This window comes from Hydra viridissima, unplaced genomic scaffold, assembly GCF_058129835.1.
Source record: "Hydra viridissima isolate aposymbiotic clone 2 unplaced genomic scaffold, HvirCarnegie_v1 scaffold_4, whole genome shotgun sequence".
In the NCBI taxonomy this organism is placed as follows: domain Eukaryota; kingdom Metazoa; phylum Cnidaria; class Hydrozoa; order Anthoathecata; family Hydridae; genus Hydra; species Hydra viridissima.
Window position 1 is genome coordinate 15,686,820 of NW_028324303.1, and position 17,965 is coordinate 15,704,784.

The 17,965-nt window shown below is 28.8% G+C and overlaps 2 protein-coding genes across 3 annotated transcripts; one reads left to right on the forward strand and one right to left on the reverse strand.

Moving 5' to 3' along the window:
• Positions 1-3,171: 3,171 nt before the first annotated feature.
• Positions 3,172-7,062, forward strand: LOC149890102 (uncharacterized). Its single transcript, XM_090085340.1, has 4 exons — positions 3,172-4,610; positions 4,685-5,309; positions 5,392-6,314; positions 6,473-7,062. The coding sequence occupies exons 1-3, from the start codon at positions 4,170-4,172 to the stop codon at positions 6,018-6,020; spliced, it is 1,695 nt and encodes a 564-aa protein (XP_089941466.1). The 5' UTR covers positions 3,172-4,169; the 3' UTR covers positions 6,021-6,314; positions 6,473-7,062.
• A 3,542-nt stretch (positions 7,063-10,604) lies between these two features.
• On the reverse strand, positions 10,605-15,057 carry LOC149890103 (uncharacterized). 2 transcript variants are annotated; one of them, XR_016452147.1, is made up of 2 exons: positions 14,556-15,057; positions 10,605-11,429 (listed from the first exon to the last, which is right to left on the reverse strand). XR_016452147.1 is itself a non-coding variant. In XM_090086234.1 (2 exons), exon 2 carries the CDS (start codon positions 13,851-13,853, stop codon positions 11,838-11,840), a length of 2,016 nt encoding a protein of 671 aa, XP_089942360.1. In that variant the 5' UTR covers positions 13,854-14,096; positions 14,556-15,057; the 3' UTR covers positions 11,673-11,837. The 2 variants fall into 2 exon arrangements, 1 of the variants encoding a protein (XP_089942360.1); XM_090086234.1 differs by lacking the exon at positions 10,605-11,429 and adding an exon at positions 11,673-14,096.
• Positions 15,058-17,965: the final 2,908 nt, after the last annotated feature.

Genomic DNA, 17,965 nt, shown 5'->3' on the forward strand with positions numbered 1-17,965 from the left:
TCATGTGTTTGTCAAAAGTTGAATAATTACATGGTTAAAAGAACTGATGGTTTGTATGAGCGTTTACTACTAAGCGAGGTCATGAAAAAATATTTTTTTACCTTAAAATAATGGGCTTGCTGTAATGCTAAATTGTATTATTCTAGAGAATTTAGAGAGAGAACCATATTCACATTTGGAGTAAGAGACGAATCCATATTTATTCTTTAAAAGTGGTTTCAATTATTTTCATCCCAAATAGACTGTTTCAGAAGACTCCTCAACACGGTTAGCGTGGATCACAATCATTCTAACCTAGCTGACCCAAGAGCGCCACTTATATGGGGTGATGGCGTACACATCAAGGTACCCTGTGATGCAAATTTTGAAATCATTTTATTTTTTCCGCGGAAAATAAATTCATTTGAATGTTCATATTGAGTGATATTTTGACTTCATAGTGCGCCAAAAAAACACACCTGTAGAATGAGAACCACTCTATATAAATTGATAAAACTTGGTGCAAATATTGCCTCAACCACAACAAACTTTGGATGAAATTTCAGTTAGATTTGTTCCCGGGATACGAATTTATGGCAGCTTTAGTTTAAATTTTGTAAGTTTTTTGCTACTTATACCTCAAAACGTCAACAATTGCGGTGATATTCGGTCATTATTTTCGTAAATATGGTTACATGAGTGTTCTAAAATATCATACCAACAATATTTATTATAATTGTTTAATTTCTACATATACCGTTTTCATTTTATAGACCAAAATATTGGTTTGCAATTTAAAGAGTGGTTTGGCTCGGCTAATGCATAGCGTGAGAGTCTCGGCATTTCCTAAGATTCAAACTACTGCCAAAGTGCATAAAAATGGTAAATAAAGATTGAAAAGCTTTTCTAAGAATACCTACATAGAAAATCAAAAATATTTTTTTCTGTTGACACAGAAAAACTGTGAGAAAACCAAATATTTGTTACATGGACTAAGATAATTGACTTAAAAAATTTAGATAACTGAAATGTTCGGAGGGCCTGGCCCTGGTAGTTTTTCTCAATTACTACCAGGGCCAGTCTGAAAAAAACTAATCTTTACAGATTTGGGTTGTTTTGAAACAAAATTAGTAAAACTTTGATAAAAATAGTTGCAAAGGCAAAAATCTCTATCAAATGTTTTTTAAAAGTGTAAAATTCTTAAAGAGAGAATTGTTATGAAGGGCAGAATAGTCCTTTGAAGAGAGATAAAAATCGTTTGTAGGACTGTCCCATCAAATAAGATCTCTTCTAAATTGTTATTAAGTGTGACAAGTATCATTGATTTAAATAGTTATAAGTATGTTACAAATTGTAATTGTTAACAAGTGTCATTAATAATTGTTAACAAGTATCACTAATTTAAATAATTATAAGTATGTTGATAATTTAGGTTAAATTTAGTAAAAAGCAGAGTTTAATTTAGTATAGTTAGATTTAGTGAATTAACAAAATGCGAAATAAAACAAAGATTTATGATGTAAATCAAAAGTTTGTTTGCTTTTTCAGTGTGAAAAAATGTTTAAGACATGCCAACTGCATAAGACCAAGATCAATATCAGTGATTCTCGGGTATCACAAGGACTTTACAAATCGTACAGAAATACACTGTGCAGGAAACAACATGGTAAAGAAGTTGGACACCCCCCTTTGTTTTATTTCAAGTTAATACAAGTGCGGCTTGAAACAAGAGGCAAGATATGTCATTGCCTAATCTGCCAAATCGGTCGTTCAAAGCTGCAAGAAAAAAATCCTCTTAAAGAACAAACCACCATTGAGATCGAAACAAGTGTGCGCTGCAGCACAAGCCTCAGCCTTTTAGGAAAATTTTAGCCACACCAATCCTCTCAAATAAAGTACAGGGAAAACCTTCAATCTTTAGCAGCAAGTGATGCCAAAGCAGCCGAAAAAAATGAGTCTCCAGTTATTTCCAATAAAGAATTATCCCTGGAAGGAACTACTCGAGTTGCTAAAGCATTCGGCGGGCCTCCACTCACAATATCCCCCGTAATTATTTATATCTAAATGACTTTTACATGCATATATTGAAAGAAAGTTTTGACTATTAAGAAATGACACTAGATAGATTTCAGGAAATATATTTTTGACAAGTATCTTATCTCTTTAAAAACGAATTATTTAAAAGCTTTACCAAACTTTCCAAACAAACTTTATTATAAACATAAAAAATGCACGTTTAGGTTTCAGGTCGAAGCAGTGCTCTTTCACCATCAAGCGCTCCGAAATCGACCACTCCTGTAAATGTTCAATTAAATACGGGCCTGTCAAGCAACGGATTAAAAGAACTGGTCATAACTATAAACCAAAAATCAAGCAGCGAGATGGTAGAGCCAAACTTTTATAAGGATTTCCCAAGAGTAGGTCAACAATTCAGCGATTTCTTAACCTGCAGTGACTTAAAAATCACAGACCGAAAAGGAGATTTGGTACAGTTCGGATTGTTGCTCACTGCAATAACTTATCAAATCTTCAGGTGGCTTTTTTTTTTTTGCTCCGAACTGATGGTGGTTAAGGTTTTCTCAAGCTTTGTCTTAACATTGTCGATATTACGTTCAAAGATGAAACCAGTTCACCGCCACAAAAACAGCCTCTCACTTGAAGGACTGGAAAGACATTGGAGTCAAGAGACAAAATCTTGTTGCGGTATCTGAAGTTTTGCCAGAAACTCACTCCAATATTGAACAAATCTGGTCCCTAACCATACATTGGAATGCAAAAAAAGCTGCGTTTTGCGTTTGCGTTCCGAAATAAAAACTCACACGCAAACTCAAACGCATTTGAAGCAATTTATTGCGTTTAATTACGTAAACGTAAACGCAATTTACGCAAATAACTGCGTTTACGCACGCATTTAATACGCAACTTACTCATATAAAATGCGTTTAAAAACGTAACTCAAACGCAACTTACGCGTATAAATGCGTTTACAAACGGAACTCAAACGGAACGTACGCATATATATATATATATATATATATATATATATATATATATATATATTCCGTATCATAAAATTTACAGTAAGAAAGATCGTGTATATATAGCATATATATGTACGATATATACTAAAGTTACTTACTTTGACTCAGTCTTCTCCCCCTTCGTTCGTTGCACCTTACAGTTTAATTTTTTCATTTCATTTTTTTTAACAATTGTTTTCATTCTCTTCTTTTGCTTTCTTATCTTTTCAAGTTTAGGATAGGGTGGGGCAAGATGTCCATAAAGTCAACATTATTAATTTACCTAGGTCTCACAAATGCGCAAGGGACTTGACTTTAAGAACATCTTGCTCCACTAAAATATACAGAAAATTAGTTGTATTATTTGTGTGATTGTAATAAAGAAATATTTGTTTTGTGGGTAATTTATTCCACAATATTCCAAGTATAAAAACTTTAAAACTCAATCAATAAAACTAGTTTATTTGCAATTAGCTGGTTTTGGATGAAGAAAAATGCCCTTTTATGTGGGGGGCAAAACGTCCTGTGATTATTTAAAGCTTAAAACTTTTAGGTAAGTTTATTTCTTTTGAAACAAAACATAAATAATTAAACTAAATATATACAGGGCGTTTTATATGTAAGAAAGGTTGCTTAAAACGGGCAATTAACCACAAAAACACTATGTTATTGGTCAGCGCACGAGCACACTTTAAAAATTGCTTAAAACAAAGGAAAACTCATTTTCCGCTCACAAATTGAACACAATAATACTCAGTTGTATACGGTACTATTATTTTAACCAAAACTATTTTTAGAAAAAAGTATAGCTTAATACCTTTAACTAGCAAGCTCATTTCAATTATTATAAAAATCTGGCTATATTCACTCAATTTAAAAACATAATTCACTCATTTTAAAAGGAGCCATTATAATGAGAAATTAAATATCATTTTTAACAAATTTGATTAATAATTATTTTTTAAATTCGTTATAAAATGACCTAAATACATGTAAAACACGTAATAATTTGTTTTAAGGGATATGTCTAATGGCATTTCCTTATAGCATAAGGAAGTTCCTATAGGCATTTCCTTATGGTATGCAGCTTATACATAAAAGTATAAAAAAAATTAGTTTAGGAAACAAAATCAAGTTTTACTTAATCGTTTCATAAGTATCTAATTTAATATGACACATCAATCTCGCAAGAGTAAAATCTATCATGAGGATATCATAAAGTCCAGTTCAAAAAAGCGACATGAAGAAGATATATTGCAATCACAACAGTTGCAATTGCAACCTTATTTATCTCAAAGTTCGTCTGCATCTAAATCTGGAGAAGCAATTTCAAAAAGAACAAGATCTGTAAATCCTACAAAAACGACGAAATCTACTATACAGACAACAAGTGCTGCGTTGACATCATTATCGGGAGAGTCTTCGAATAATACTTCAGTTTCCAATATTTCTATTCCTCCTATTCAGCAAGACCCGAGATTAAGGTTTCAGGGTTATAGTCTTTTGGCAAAATTATCTGAAGACTCGTGTAATTTGATAAAGAAAATGCAAGGTTTTGGTCAAAGAAACATTTTTCCCAAAAAGAAGTTTATTGTAAATTTAACTGAACGGGTAATTAAATTACTTTTTCTTAGATTTAAAATGTTATTAAGAACAATGAAGCGTATGATTTTTATATATTTTAGGAGTATACTTCTTATCTTCATTTCACTACATCTGATACTCAAATAAATAAATCACAAAATGATGTTGAGTTTTTCTGCATATCGTGTAATCAAAAGTTTACTGCTCGTATTTGTCGAACATCCAACATTAAGAAGCATTTACAAAGAAAACATCATGACATTTTGGGTAAGTGGTTTGACTCATACGCTACACTAAACAAATCAAATAAAAAGCGAAACGTGCTAGATGCCGATACTTTGAACGCTATCAAGTTCTTTATTACATCAAACTGCTCGATTAATGCATTTAATAATCCCTTTTTGAGGAAAATAGTCAAAGTTCCACTTCCTTGTGCAAAAAGTTTTAGAGAAAACTTGATACCAGAAACGATGGCAAAATTATCAAACATAATTAACGAAAAATTAGACGATGTCCTGGTTGTCACTTTATTTAGTGATATATGGACATCTCCTGAAATGTTGGACTTTATTGCAGTTGGTGCAACATTAACGAACAGTGATTTAAAAAAAGAAATCATCATTATTGGTATGGAACAGATGACGGGACTTCACAATGCAGAAAATATTAAATTAGGGATTGAAAAGATTATAAATACCTTTACCTTCAATAAATCAAAAATAAATGGTAATTTTTTTAAAACTTTATAGCTTTAATTACTGTAAATACAATGAATTTATAGATTACTTAAATTATATTTATTTAATAGCTATTACATGTGATGAAGGGAGCTCATTTGTCAGACTATTTAAGCAATTATTTGAAAAGTCTCAAGAAGATAGAGTTGAAGAGACGAAAGGAGGCGATAGTGCATTTGAAAATGATCCATTGCTGAACCAAGAGGTTGCCCTTTATATTGAAGAAGCAGATAATGAGCAGCTAAAAATATGTGAAGATGAAGTCTTAAGTATTGAAATTCAAACCTCTGATGAACTTCTTGAAGTGCTATTAACTGAATCAAGGAAGCTTACTTTTACAAATGTTATTCAGTTAGCCAAAACAGCTGAGGATGTAAACATCACTTATGACTTTAACGAAGATAACGAATACGATCTTCATAGTGCTGAACTAATTAAAGATCTTGAAATTGAATTGGAAACATCGAAACTACCGCGGTTTTCTTGCGCAGCTCATAAAACAAACATCGCTGTACGAGTCGCTATTAAGAAACAAAAATATATGTGTCGTTTACTTGCGACGCTTTCAAAGTACGCAAGAAGCATCAATCAATCTATAAATAGCGTTCAATACCACATAAAAAATGAAGCTAAATTACAAACAAGCTGTGATGGAATTCGTTGGTCAGCTGCTTTCCTAATGCCCAATCGAATTAGATAAGATTGAACTATACCTACAAATCCTTCTTCCAGCATACCAGTTCAACTTAATTGTACAAAAAAAATCTTTCATCGATTGCTGATGTTTTGCCTGCATTGACTATTATGATTTCAAAATGGAGTAGAATGGAGTTACAAGGAAATGGAAAAGAATTTGCTAACTTGTTAATTTCTTCTTTTAAATTAAAGTTTGAGTACGAACTTAACTCAGGAATTTATCAAGTAGCATCACTGTTGAATATCTCAAAGCTTAAATTGTGGTTCTTTAGACCTGATTGTCAATTTATTGTTAAAGGTATTTAGTTATAAGGTTTTATTAATTAATTAAGACAAAGAAAAAGTTTTAAAATTTAGTTTAAAAAATAGTTCTTCAAAACCTAATTTATAAGTTTAACTACTTTTATATATTAATTTATTATATTAAAGTTTGTATCGCAACCTAAAATTATTTAGGAGCAGTAGAAAAGCTACGCGAAGTTCTGAAATTCTTTACACAACGTAATATTTATCAAAGTGCTTTAGAATCGCAACCAGGATGTGAGCTTACACAAGCGAAAGAACGATTGAGTTCAAATGATCAGCAAACTGATTCGCTCAGCGGATTTATGCTAGATGATAACTATTGCCCAGAAGCTCGGCAGCCTAATTTACAACTCTATTTACTTGAAATCGAAAAAGAAAAACTTTAATTTTTTAAGCAAATTGAAGAGAAAGGACTTGCTGTATCTGTGTATCCTTCTTATGATTTTTGGTTCAAAAATTCTAAAATGCCAATTTTACGAAATCTATTTGTCACCTTACTAAATATTCCATCATCAGCAGCTTTTATAGAGAGATATTTTAGTACTTCTGGTTTTGTATGTGAAAAGAGACGAGGCAACATGACTGCTGATCTGATTATCAGTCGCTCATTGTTAAAAATAAACTTAAAACTTCTTGAAAGTTTAAATGATTTTTCGGACGACGATGACTCAGATAGTGAAATGTAAACTTATCATATAAAGATAATATATTTTTTGAACTTGAAAAGCACAAAAATAAAATGAATATACAATGCAATAGTTTCAATAGTAACACAACGGTTTAAATAAAAAGTTATATAATATCTTTGAATTAAAAAGTAAAAAGTAATTACTTAACTATTCGAGTTTTCTTAAAAAGACACATTTTTTATAATAGATTAGGTAAGTCGCATTTGTGTCAAGTTTGCAAACCCATTTATTCGCGTAAGTTGCGTTTGAGTTCCGTTTGTAAACGCATTTATACGTGTAAGTTGCGTTTGAGTTACGTTTTTAAACGCATTTTATATGAGTAAGTTGCGTATTAAATACGTGCGTAAACGCAGTTATTTGCGTAAATTGCGTTTACGTTTAAGTAAGTAAACGCAATAAATTGCTTCAAATGCGTTTGAGTTTGCGTGTGAGTTTTTATTTCGGAACGCAAACGCAAAACGCAGTTTTTTTTGCGTTCCAATGTATGTCCCTAACTAATGCAAATGGCCTTAAACTTATTTTGCCATGTTATATGGAAGTTTCAAATATAATTTGTGTTCTTCAAACCCATTTAAGTATGCACCCTTGCACATGGTGTGATGTCAAATCCAAGTGTGTCAAATCCAAATTCAAGATATACACCCTGCACTGCTTCTCTTTGGTAACAACTGGAATGGCAATATTGAAAATACTGCTTTGGTAAAACGTAGACAAAATAATCAAACAGAAACTGCACTCAATCAGTTTAATATGTATTCCTCAGTTCTACCAATAAGTACTGCAAAGTATAACGACTTACAAGTTCTGAAGCGTCTATGTAAATCTGATAATCACAGTTTTTTTGATAGTCTTGTTACTTCAAACACAGAAACACAAGATTCGGCATCATAAGATTCAGATACTGATTAGAAAAATATATTTTAATTATGGTTATGTTTCTCATTAATTTCATGTTGGTCTCATTAATTTCATGTATAGTAATGTTTCTGATTAATTTGTGTTAGAATTTATGTTTTAATTAGTTTGACTTTATTAGATAAAAAAAATCTGTCGCTTCACAATAGATATTAACAAAATGTAATAACTTCCCTTAGACGTTTCAGCGGGATAACAAGAAAAAATTAGCTAAAGAAACAGCAGGGTCAACTGTCTTTTGAGGCCCCTTATATCATTAAGAGCCCATTTTTAAGATATTGCTTTGTTTTTAAACAAAAAAGAAGGGCTAAAAGTAGTAATTACGCCACTAAAAAATTCCAAGGAAAAAGTCAGTGATGTCCATTTATTGATAATGAACTTTATTTTCCGAAAAAAACATTGAAAAAATATTTATTTTTTATTTTTCAATAAATAATCTGATATAAATATAGTTAATCTATATATATATACATACAACTAAAAAGCAGTATATAAATTAAATTTTAAAGAACGTTTTGAACTTTAAAATTTGATTATCTCAAAATAAGAAAAATGTGACAACGCTGGTTTTTCCACTGAGGTCTTCATATATATATATATATATATATATATATATATATATATATATATATATATATATATATATATATATATATATATATATATATATATATATATATATATATATAAGAGCAGTTTACGTCTACACGAAATGTGAAAGTTTGCTATATTAGGTCTACATATAACTAAGGGCGACATATTTCATGTAGACCTTAATTCAAGCATAATTTTTCTGACTAATTTTTTTTAGCTGATACTTTTTTCACAATCTGCGTGGTTTTCTTTGATCATTTATAGAGTTTCCATTTAATATTTTTGTTTTTTATTTAAAATTTCGCTAAAAACCAGCGTTTTATTGTTAAGCATGTATATCGTACAAATCCTTAAAAGTGAAGATTAGGCCTACACGAATATTTATAACAATTATTTATGTTATTTAAGTCTATATCAAAAAAATAAAAACTGTTTAATAAAGACTTTTAGAATACTTATTTAAAAAATATTTTGTTTTGTCTTGAATACGAGTGTGTATCGAAATAAACAAGATATACATTTTCTTACGCCAAAAAAAATTCAATTTGGCACGGAATCAAAGTTACGTCATTTCATAATTTAAAAGTAATGCGTAGATTTTTAAGTAATGAAAATCTTTTTTAAATTAGTTTTTTTAAACAATATTATGTTATATCAATGTAAACAATACTAGTTATACCAATTCAATAATTATCAAGGTTTCTATATAAATCTATCCACATCATCATAGTTTCTTTACATTTTTACCGCGCTTAACAAGAAATGATGCTTGCAATGGACACTTCCTTGTATACTTAAAAACTGTGTTTAACTTAACACCAACCTGTTATTTCTCAACAAAATAATGCAATAACTTCATCCAATGCTACATATTTGTTCTATTGTACTTCAATAAGAATATAAAGCTGCGATATCGATATTATTTTGCAATGATGTCGCCTTAAACTGCATATAATTTCGAATACTTCAAATTTGAGATTAGGCTACTAATATACATTCGATTAGATAGTCGAAATTTTTGATGAATGAAAAGTAATATATATAAATAAAACATGATGAATAATAGATAAATTACAATAGGAATAAATAATAAATATAGAATAAATATATTGAATATACTATGTAAAAATAAATGCACAATATGCAAAATGGTAAGAAGTATAAATTTATAAAATACGATATATGTATGCAAATCATAATGAATACATGATGTATATCGTCAATACAAATCAAATAAATATATATATTACGAATATAAAACAATTTTAAAAAAATGTTCAAAATTGGAGATTAGGTCTACACGGAACTAACAATATTTTACAGCGTGTCGCCTTAAACTGCATATATACTTTCGAGTATCTAATATTGCAGATTAGGTCTACACGAAATCATTTGAACAACTTACATACTTTCAAGTAATTATTTGAAAGAAATAAAAGAAAAAGTATAAATAAAATACAATAAACAATAAATAAAGTATAATAAATAAAGTATAATAAATAAAGTATAACAAATGATAAATATAGTAAATGATAAAAAAATATGATGAAAACTCAAAGAAAAATAATATAACATAGAAATATGTAATAAATATGCCATATAAAAACAAATTATTTTGTGAATTAAATTAGATGCAAATAATTATACTATATGCTATATATTATAGACACAAATCAAATAAAAATGTATATTATGAACATAAAACAATTTAAAAAAAAAAAGTTTAAAATTGAAGATTAGGTCTACACGGAACTAACAAATAATCTACAGCGTGTCGCCTTAAACTGCATATATACTTTCGAGTACTTAAAAATGGAGATAAGGTCTACACGAATTTTATACATTTTACAGCGTGTCGCCTTAAACTGCATATATACTTTCGAGTATCTAATATTGCAGATTAGGTCTACACGAAATCAAATGAACAACTTATATATTTTCAAGTAATTATTCGAAAGAAATAAAAGATAAAATATAAATAAAATACAATAAACAATAAATAAAGTATAATAAATAAAGTATAATGAATACATATAACAAATGATAAATATAGTAAATGATAAAAAAATATGATGAAAACTCAAAGAAAAATAATATAACATAGAAATATGTAATAAATATGCCATATAAAAACAAATTATTTTGTGAATTAAATTAGATGCAAATAATTATACTATATGCTATATATTATAGACACAAATCAAATAAAAATGTATATTATGAACATAAAACAATTTAAAAAAAAAAAGTTTAAAATTGAAGATTAGGTCTACACGGAACTAACAAATAATCTACAGCGTGTCGCCTTAAACTGCATATATACTTTCGAGTACTTAAAAATGGAGATAAGGTCTACACGAATTTTATACATTTTACAGCGTGTCGCCTTAAACTGCATATATACTTTCGAGTATCTAATATTGCAGATTAGGTCTACACGAAATCAAATGAACAACTTATATATTTTCAAGTAATTATTCGAAAGAAATAAAAGATAAAGTATAAATAAAATGCAATAAACATTATATAAAGTTAGGGTGGCCTTCGATTTTTTTCAAAAAAACGGGAAAATTGGCAAAAAATACGGGAGTTTTGCTAAAAATACGGGACATGTCCCGTATTTTTACTTACAATCAACAGTACTAACTTGCAGTTCCAAGAATTCGCACTTTGTATAAAAGCCAGTGTTCTTCTGGGTTACTGCATATTTTTTTGGTATTTGACACTTTACTTGCTGCTTTTACTGGTGGATAGTAAAAATTTAATGCAGTTTTATCTTTAATTAAACTTTTAACATTCTGTTTATTTCCATCAACCATCCACTTCATTGGCAAAAAATCAATCTCTTTAGTCTCAACATATTCAACAATTGCATACATTTTAGTATAGTAAAATCAAAACTGCATCAGCTGAAATTTAGTAATCAATATTAATAGTCATGTGTCATAATACTCACCATTCTTTAAATATTTTCAATCAAATAAAAATATTACAAATTAATATTGCAACTAAACTTATCAAAGTAAAATTTTTTTAATATTTATTTATCTATGGAGTAACAACTTGTACATTCACAAATTCTAAACAAAAAAAATCACTCAAAGCATTACCAAAAGAAAGTGTAATATTAAAGTTGTATAAGTAATAAATTATTTTCTTTTTTAAACTATAGAAATTTTAAATTGACTTGAAAAAAATATTTTAAAAGTTAAGATAAATGCAACTATGGTAAAGCCACAAATCCTTGTTTAAATGGAAGTAGAAGATACTTTGTCAGCAAACTAGCAGCAGGAAAAGTTTGTCTAATTCCAGCTTGGTCACAAAATATATTGAAAGTGAAATTGAACTGGATCTGAAAAAAATAGTTCAGCATCTTCAAATTCTTCAAACACAACTAAAGCATTATTGGGTTCAGCAAAGGTAGAATTGTGCAAAATATTCTTTACAATTCCTAACTTACTTTCAATCTGAAAGCAATTGTCTCCAATGGATGTGGAGATAAAATACCTAGGTCCATGGTATTGTTTGAACTGAAAATAAGAACGATAATCAACAGGTATAGGACCATCTAAATGAATTCTCTTCAACATTGGCTCTTTCTTATTGGAAGTGTTGTCATTGATGTTGCAGTGCCCTTCAATAATTCGGCGTACTATTTGACCAGTTGGATTTTGAGGCTTATGAACTAATTTTTTTAATCTCCCAAGGTAACTTTCATATTGAAACGCAGATACATTATCAAGAACACCAAAATGTTTAGCATCACTGGGCAAATGTATTAAAGAGTGAATATTATACCCAAGTTGATTTTCACCATACAACTTAGAAAATGAAAACACAAAGTATTTTAAGAGTTGTTCAGCATAGGCAATATTTTTTGACAATAAATTTGGGCTCAGCAATATCCGTATGGCAACAGACAAATCAAGGAAGTTTGAATATATTGTGTCCTTTAAAATAGTTTTTAAGACAACAGGCCCAGTGTACAATAAAAATTGTCTTAATTCAGTAGCTTTCCATTTTTTATATTCTAAAAGAGATCGTGGTTTTCTTGAAAACTCTCTGGGGATGTGTTTACGTATAATTGCTAAGTTGTTAGATATCATAGATAATTGTAACTGAGATAGCTTACAATCCCCACGTGGTCCATGAATCCATTGAAATAAAAGCCTGCGCATCACACCTAAACACACAAGATGCATATATTCCAAAGGAAATTCTGTAACCATACCACAACCTAACTGCTCCAATGGTGAAGAACCTACATGATGGTCAGAATAATGACGCTCAGTAAAGGTTAGGTCTGTAATTGGTGGTGCTTCTAAATTGGGCAGTGTTACTTTGTTACACCATTTGCCACGCTGCATGCATCTCTCACATGAGTTATAAGCAGAGTGAGGCCTAATACATTTAATAAAAGCCCTTGCTGGTGCATCACATATTACAGTATCAATCTTCACTATGTAAGTTTTACCATTAAATAGAAAACCATGTTGCTTTAAACTCTTCATTTCTGAAACAAAATCATTCAGATATTCATCAAGAGGTGTAGGTTTTTTCGTACTACTGTAAATTGCAATGGGAAAAGGTCCACTTAATGGACACTCTTTCAGTGAACCAAGAATTGGCCAAAGTGAAACTGAATTGCTATTAAACAGTGGTATACCATCAATATTAATATGAATATGCAAAAGGTCAACTATAGAATCAGGCTGATTTAATTTTAAAATATTAAGCAACCAATACTGCACCCCAAAGTAATAATATTCTCCACCAGCAATATACTTAATATCTACAGTTCGCTGAGTGCTTAAAAGAGTTCTTGAGTCATTAGAAAGATTGGAGTGTAATGGACTCAATATGTGCAATAAACTTTTTAAAGCTGAGTGTGATACACTGTAAGTTATTGCCCAATCTCGCAACTTATTTTTTAGTGTACAGTCATTGCAGTTATAATTATCGTTGACATCATCACTTTTTTTATTTTCATCAATTTCATCAGTTTTCGAATCGTCCCTACTATAATCAAAATCAACATCAGATTTATTATCAATACTATCAGAAAACTTTTCTGAAAACTCGCTTTGAGAATTTAACCTATCAAAAATAGTTATAGATTCATTTTGCTTTTCATGAACATTTGCATTCTGATCAAGTTTTTTTCTTGATTTACTAAAACTTATATCATCCACAGTTCTATCTAACATGGAAATACTAGCACAATTCTCATTTTTCATACATAGCTCTGTAAGTATTATTGAAACCTTAGAATTAATTCTACTTCGTTTTGTTCTATCTGAACACAACTTGAAATCATCATTAGATGTTGCCATTATAAAGTTTAACTTAACTTAATATTTTCTGATTAGAACTGCTGTTTAAAAAAGTATAGCATAAATAAAAAACAAAAGAACACCCCACAATTCTTTTAAAAACAAAAGTATTTAAAACACACTATGCTATCAAAATACATACAGGAATTGAAAGATTAAGAAATTAATGATTTTATATTGAACTGGTCTATTCTTAAAACAGCACCTGCATATAATGATATTTCCAAAAGATGTATACTATGCCTGAAAGAAAATATTGACACAATCAAATCCAAGAATGTTTATTAAATAAAAAATTGGAATTAATATCTAATTATAGACAAAAAAATTAAGTTTTTTTTTAAAAACAATAAAAACAAAAAAACCTATAAAATAATAACAGTCCCATTAAAAATATAAAAATACAGAAACTAACACTTCTAAAGAATTTATTATGTAATGGCTTACAATAGTGTCAACATATTCCAAATGTTTGACAAATTACAGTAATTGAGACATTAATGACATGTCTTAACTACTATTTATATATATAAAAATATATATATATATATATATATATATATATATATATATATATATATATATATATATATATATATATATATATATATATATATATATATATATATATATATAGAGAGAGAGAGAGAGAGAGAGAGAGAGAGAGAGAGAGAGAATGATATATACATTTCTGTTTCATACCTGAATTGATCAAACATTATTCATTTGTGTTGCATCAGATAATCTGTTGCATGTTTCATTAGATGATTATGGTTATCTGATGACACATACAACAGATTATAATCAGATATATTTGGTGAAACACGAATGTTCGATTACAAATTGTAAACATCTTTTATCAGATTATCTGACAGATTCTAAAAAGAATTTAATTCGTATACAATGATTATTATAGTGAGTACATAATTTATACAAAAATAGTAGGTATTATAAAAAATTTCCTATATAAATAAATCTATATATGAGTACACAAACTAAATTCACAACATTTAAAATTGCTTTCAGTCGCTAATAATTGTTTAAGAAAAATGAAATGAAGTTGTTTATTTGCGTCATAATGCATTATCGTTTGGGATATCAACACGGGACCCGCATTGAAACCCACATAAAAACCTCACTGAACCCAGGCTGGGCAACCCACACCAGCCCAGACAAATACGGCGCGGGACCCGAGTGTCGTGGTTTGCTGGGCATTAGCTAAAAAAATTTTATTGTAAATATATTGAAGCACAAAGTAGTTTTTAATTTGTTTTTCAAAATATTTTAAATTTTGTAGTTATTTTTAAAAAGTTCCTCAACATTTTCAGATAAAATTTATTTCTTAATGAATGACAAAAGTGCGTTTAAGTAAAAAAAATTGAGAATGCAATCTCAAGTACAACGTTATTGTGCTGCAAAAAAAATTTTTTTTGTCTAATTTAAAATTTAATTTAATGGCTGAGAAATTCAATAATAACTGTGAGATATTTTTTCAAATAAATTAAGTTTTAAAAATAAATTTACTTTTACTTTATATATTTTTCTTTTGAAATAACATTATTAAGGAAGGAAACATTTTCCTTAATTAGATAATGAAAATGTAAGCATTTTAATTTAGACTTGTAATTAATTGTTGTCAATGAATCAATTGTCTAATATCAAGTCGATTTTTACATTTGCTACTTTGATACAACATCAAAACTGTTCCTTGACTAATTTATTTGATGAAAACATTATTTTAGTAAGACAAAAGAAGTTTAATTTATAAAACAATATTTTGATTTAATAAAATGACAAATTTAGTTTTTCAAATAGAAATGTTTGACGACATCATTATTTGCAAATTGATTTTAAAAAAAACGTTAAAATTTTCATTAAAAATTCAAAAGTGAAATTTGTACTAATTAATTTAAAAATACGGGACAAATGTGGTCAAATAAAGGACACGGGACATTTTGTAAAAATACAAGACTGTCCTGGCTAAATACTGTGAGGTAGCTAATTCTAAGTAAAACAAGATGTCGTTAATAAAAATAAAACCACCTAAAGCAATTAATTAATAATTTACACAATAACGAATAAAAAATGAAAAGACGCCAACGCCCGAAGCATTGGAACCAATATAAAAAGGGAGATACAAAACAGAAGAATGAGTTGGAGTAGGAATCAGAGAAGAATTAGTTGGGTTTAGTCGGTAAATGAGAGTCAGTCAGTGGTCAGTCAGGAGTTAGTTAAGAGATACGTAAGGAGGGGATACAAGACTCAACTTCAAGAATTACGAAGAGAAGAGTTGGTACAAAGTTTTAGGTTCTTCGGAATATAAGTAGACCGGAGGTTTGATTTTATAAAAGGAGTTTAGAAGAATAAGTATTTATATAATTTTCAAGTGTAGAGATTTCAATAACGATTACGGTATATTAAAGAAAAAGGACTGTTATTATTAGAGTTAAAACAAAAGTTTGCACGTAAAGAAAAGTACGCGTGTTAACAAGAATAAGTCAGAGTGCTACACAGAACCAAGAGGCTTCCCCATATCCCCACACATTTTTAACCCGAACCTCCTAACCTATGCGAAATACCAAAACCCCATCCCCATTCCCTGAAATATACCCATAAGTAAATTATAAAAAGCCCCACCTCACAATACTCGCAGATGGCCACCCTAAATAATGTATAATAAATAAAGTATAATAAATACAAATATAATAAATGATAAATAAATATAAGGAAAACTCAATGAAAAATCTAATATAGAAATATATAATAAATATACTATATATATAAACAAGCATATTTTATGGATTAAATTAGATGTAAGTAAATATACCAAATGCTATATATTATAATTACTAATGAAATAAAGATATACAATCCGAATATAATACAATAAAAAAAATGTTTAAAATTGGAGATTAGATCTACACGGAACTAACAATATTTTACAGCTTGTCGCCTTAAACTGCATATATATACTTTCGAGTACTTAAAAATATAAGGTCTACACGAGTTTTGTAAACTTTTACACGGTGTTGTCTTCAAAAGCATAAACACTTTTGAGCAATTGAAATTGGAGATTAACGTCACACAATATAAATAAAATTTTAAAGCGACTCATCCTTAAATTGCATATATATTTTGAGCGTTTCAAGTTGCAGATAAGGGCTACACGAAATGAGTTTGTAATATCCTACAGCGATATTCGAAATAATTTCTTAGCTGACTTTAAATAAGAAATGATAAAATCAATCTAAATTTAAAGAATCACGCATATTAACAAACGAAACAAAACTACATGAAAAACTCATCGAAAACAAAGACATTTTTATATGCTAGGTTTTATGTGGAAAACTGAATCAGAGCTAAGGCTAATCTCATTAGATAAATGGTGGATCCGAAATGTATTCATACTCAGTATTAGAAATATGCTCACAATTTAAATTTTTGAAAATTTTTTACTATTAATTATATTTATAATGATGATGGGATTTATTTAACTGTTCTATTTTTTAATGGTGTTCTAAAAATCATCGTTGTTATTGTAAAGGAAGGAAACTTAATCATAATGAGATTTCAGAAATTTGCAATACTTAAGGCGCAACTGTTGCACTTAGTATTCAATACATAAATGTTACTAAATATAATTATACCTCGGTAAAAAATATTCTAGAGAAAGAAAGAGTTTTAGACAATTTAGTGAAACATGGAAAACTTAATTTCAGAAACTATTTCATAAGGGATAGTATTTCAGTTTTTTAGTTCAATACATTTTGAATAGATTTGAATTATAATGTAGTAGTAGCTGCATTATAAAAAAAATCTATTCTAATAAAGAAAAAACAATAAAGCTATCATTTTATTTTTATCAAGAAAAAATTTAGAAAGTAAAGCAGAATGTCAAGCTTGAAATTATGCTGTGGATAAAAATGTAATATCAAATGTGAAAACAAGGCGTTCAGTTGAACATAACAACTTTAACTCTCTCTCTCTCTCTCTCTCTCTCTCTCTCTCTCTCATGAGTTCTTAAATAGATTTAGATAAATTGCGCGTTCAAATGAACAAACCCAAAAACGTAGCATTTTTATGATGAGTTTTTTATATTTAAGTTTTACTTT

Bases quoted from the DNA above. Each gene is read 5' to 3' on its own strand.
- LOC149890102 (XM_090085340.1), top strand. From the start codon at position 4,170: ATGACACATCAATCTCGCAAGAGTAAAATCTATCATGAGGATATCATA. The intron at 4,611-4,684 runs GTAATTAAATTA...TATATATTTTAG, and splicing joins TTGTAAATTTAACTGAACGG to GAGTATACTTCTTATCTTCA. The intron at 5,310-5,391 runs GTAATTTTTTTA...TTTATTTAATAG, and splicing joins CAATAAATCAAAAATAAATG to CTATTACATGTGATGAAGGG.
- LOC149890103 (XM_090086234.1), bottom strand. From the start codon at position 13,853: ATGGCAACATCTAATGATGATTTCAAGTTGTGTTCAGATAGAACAAAA.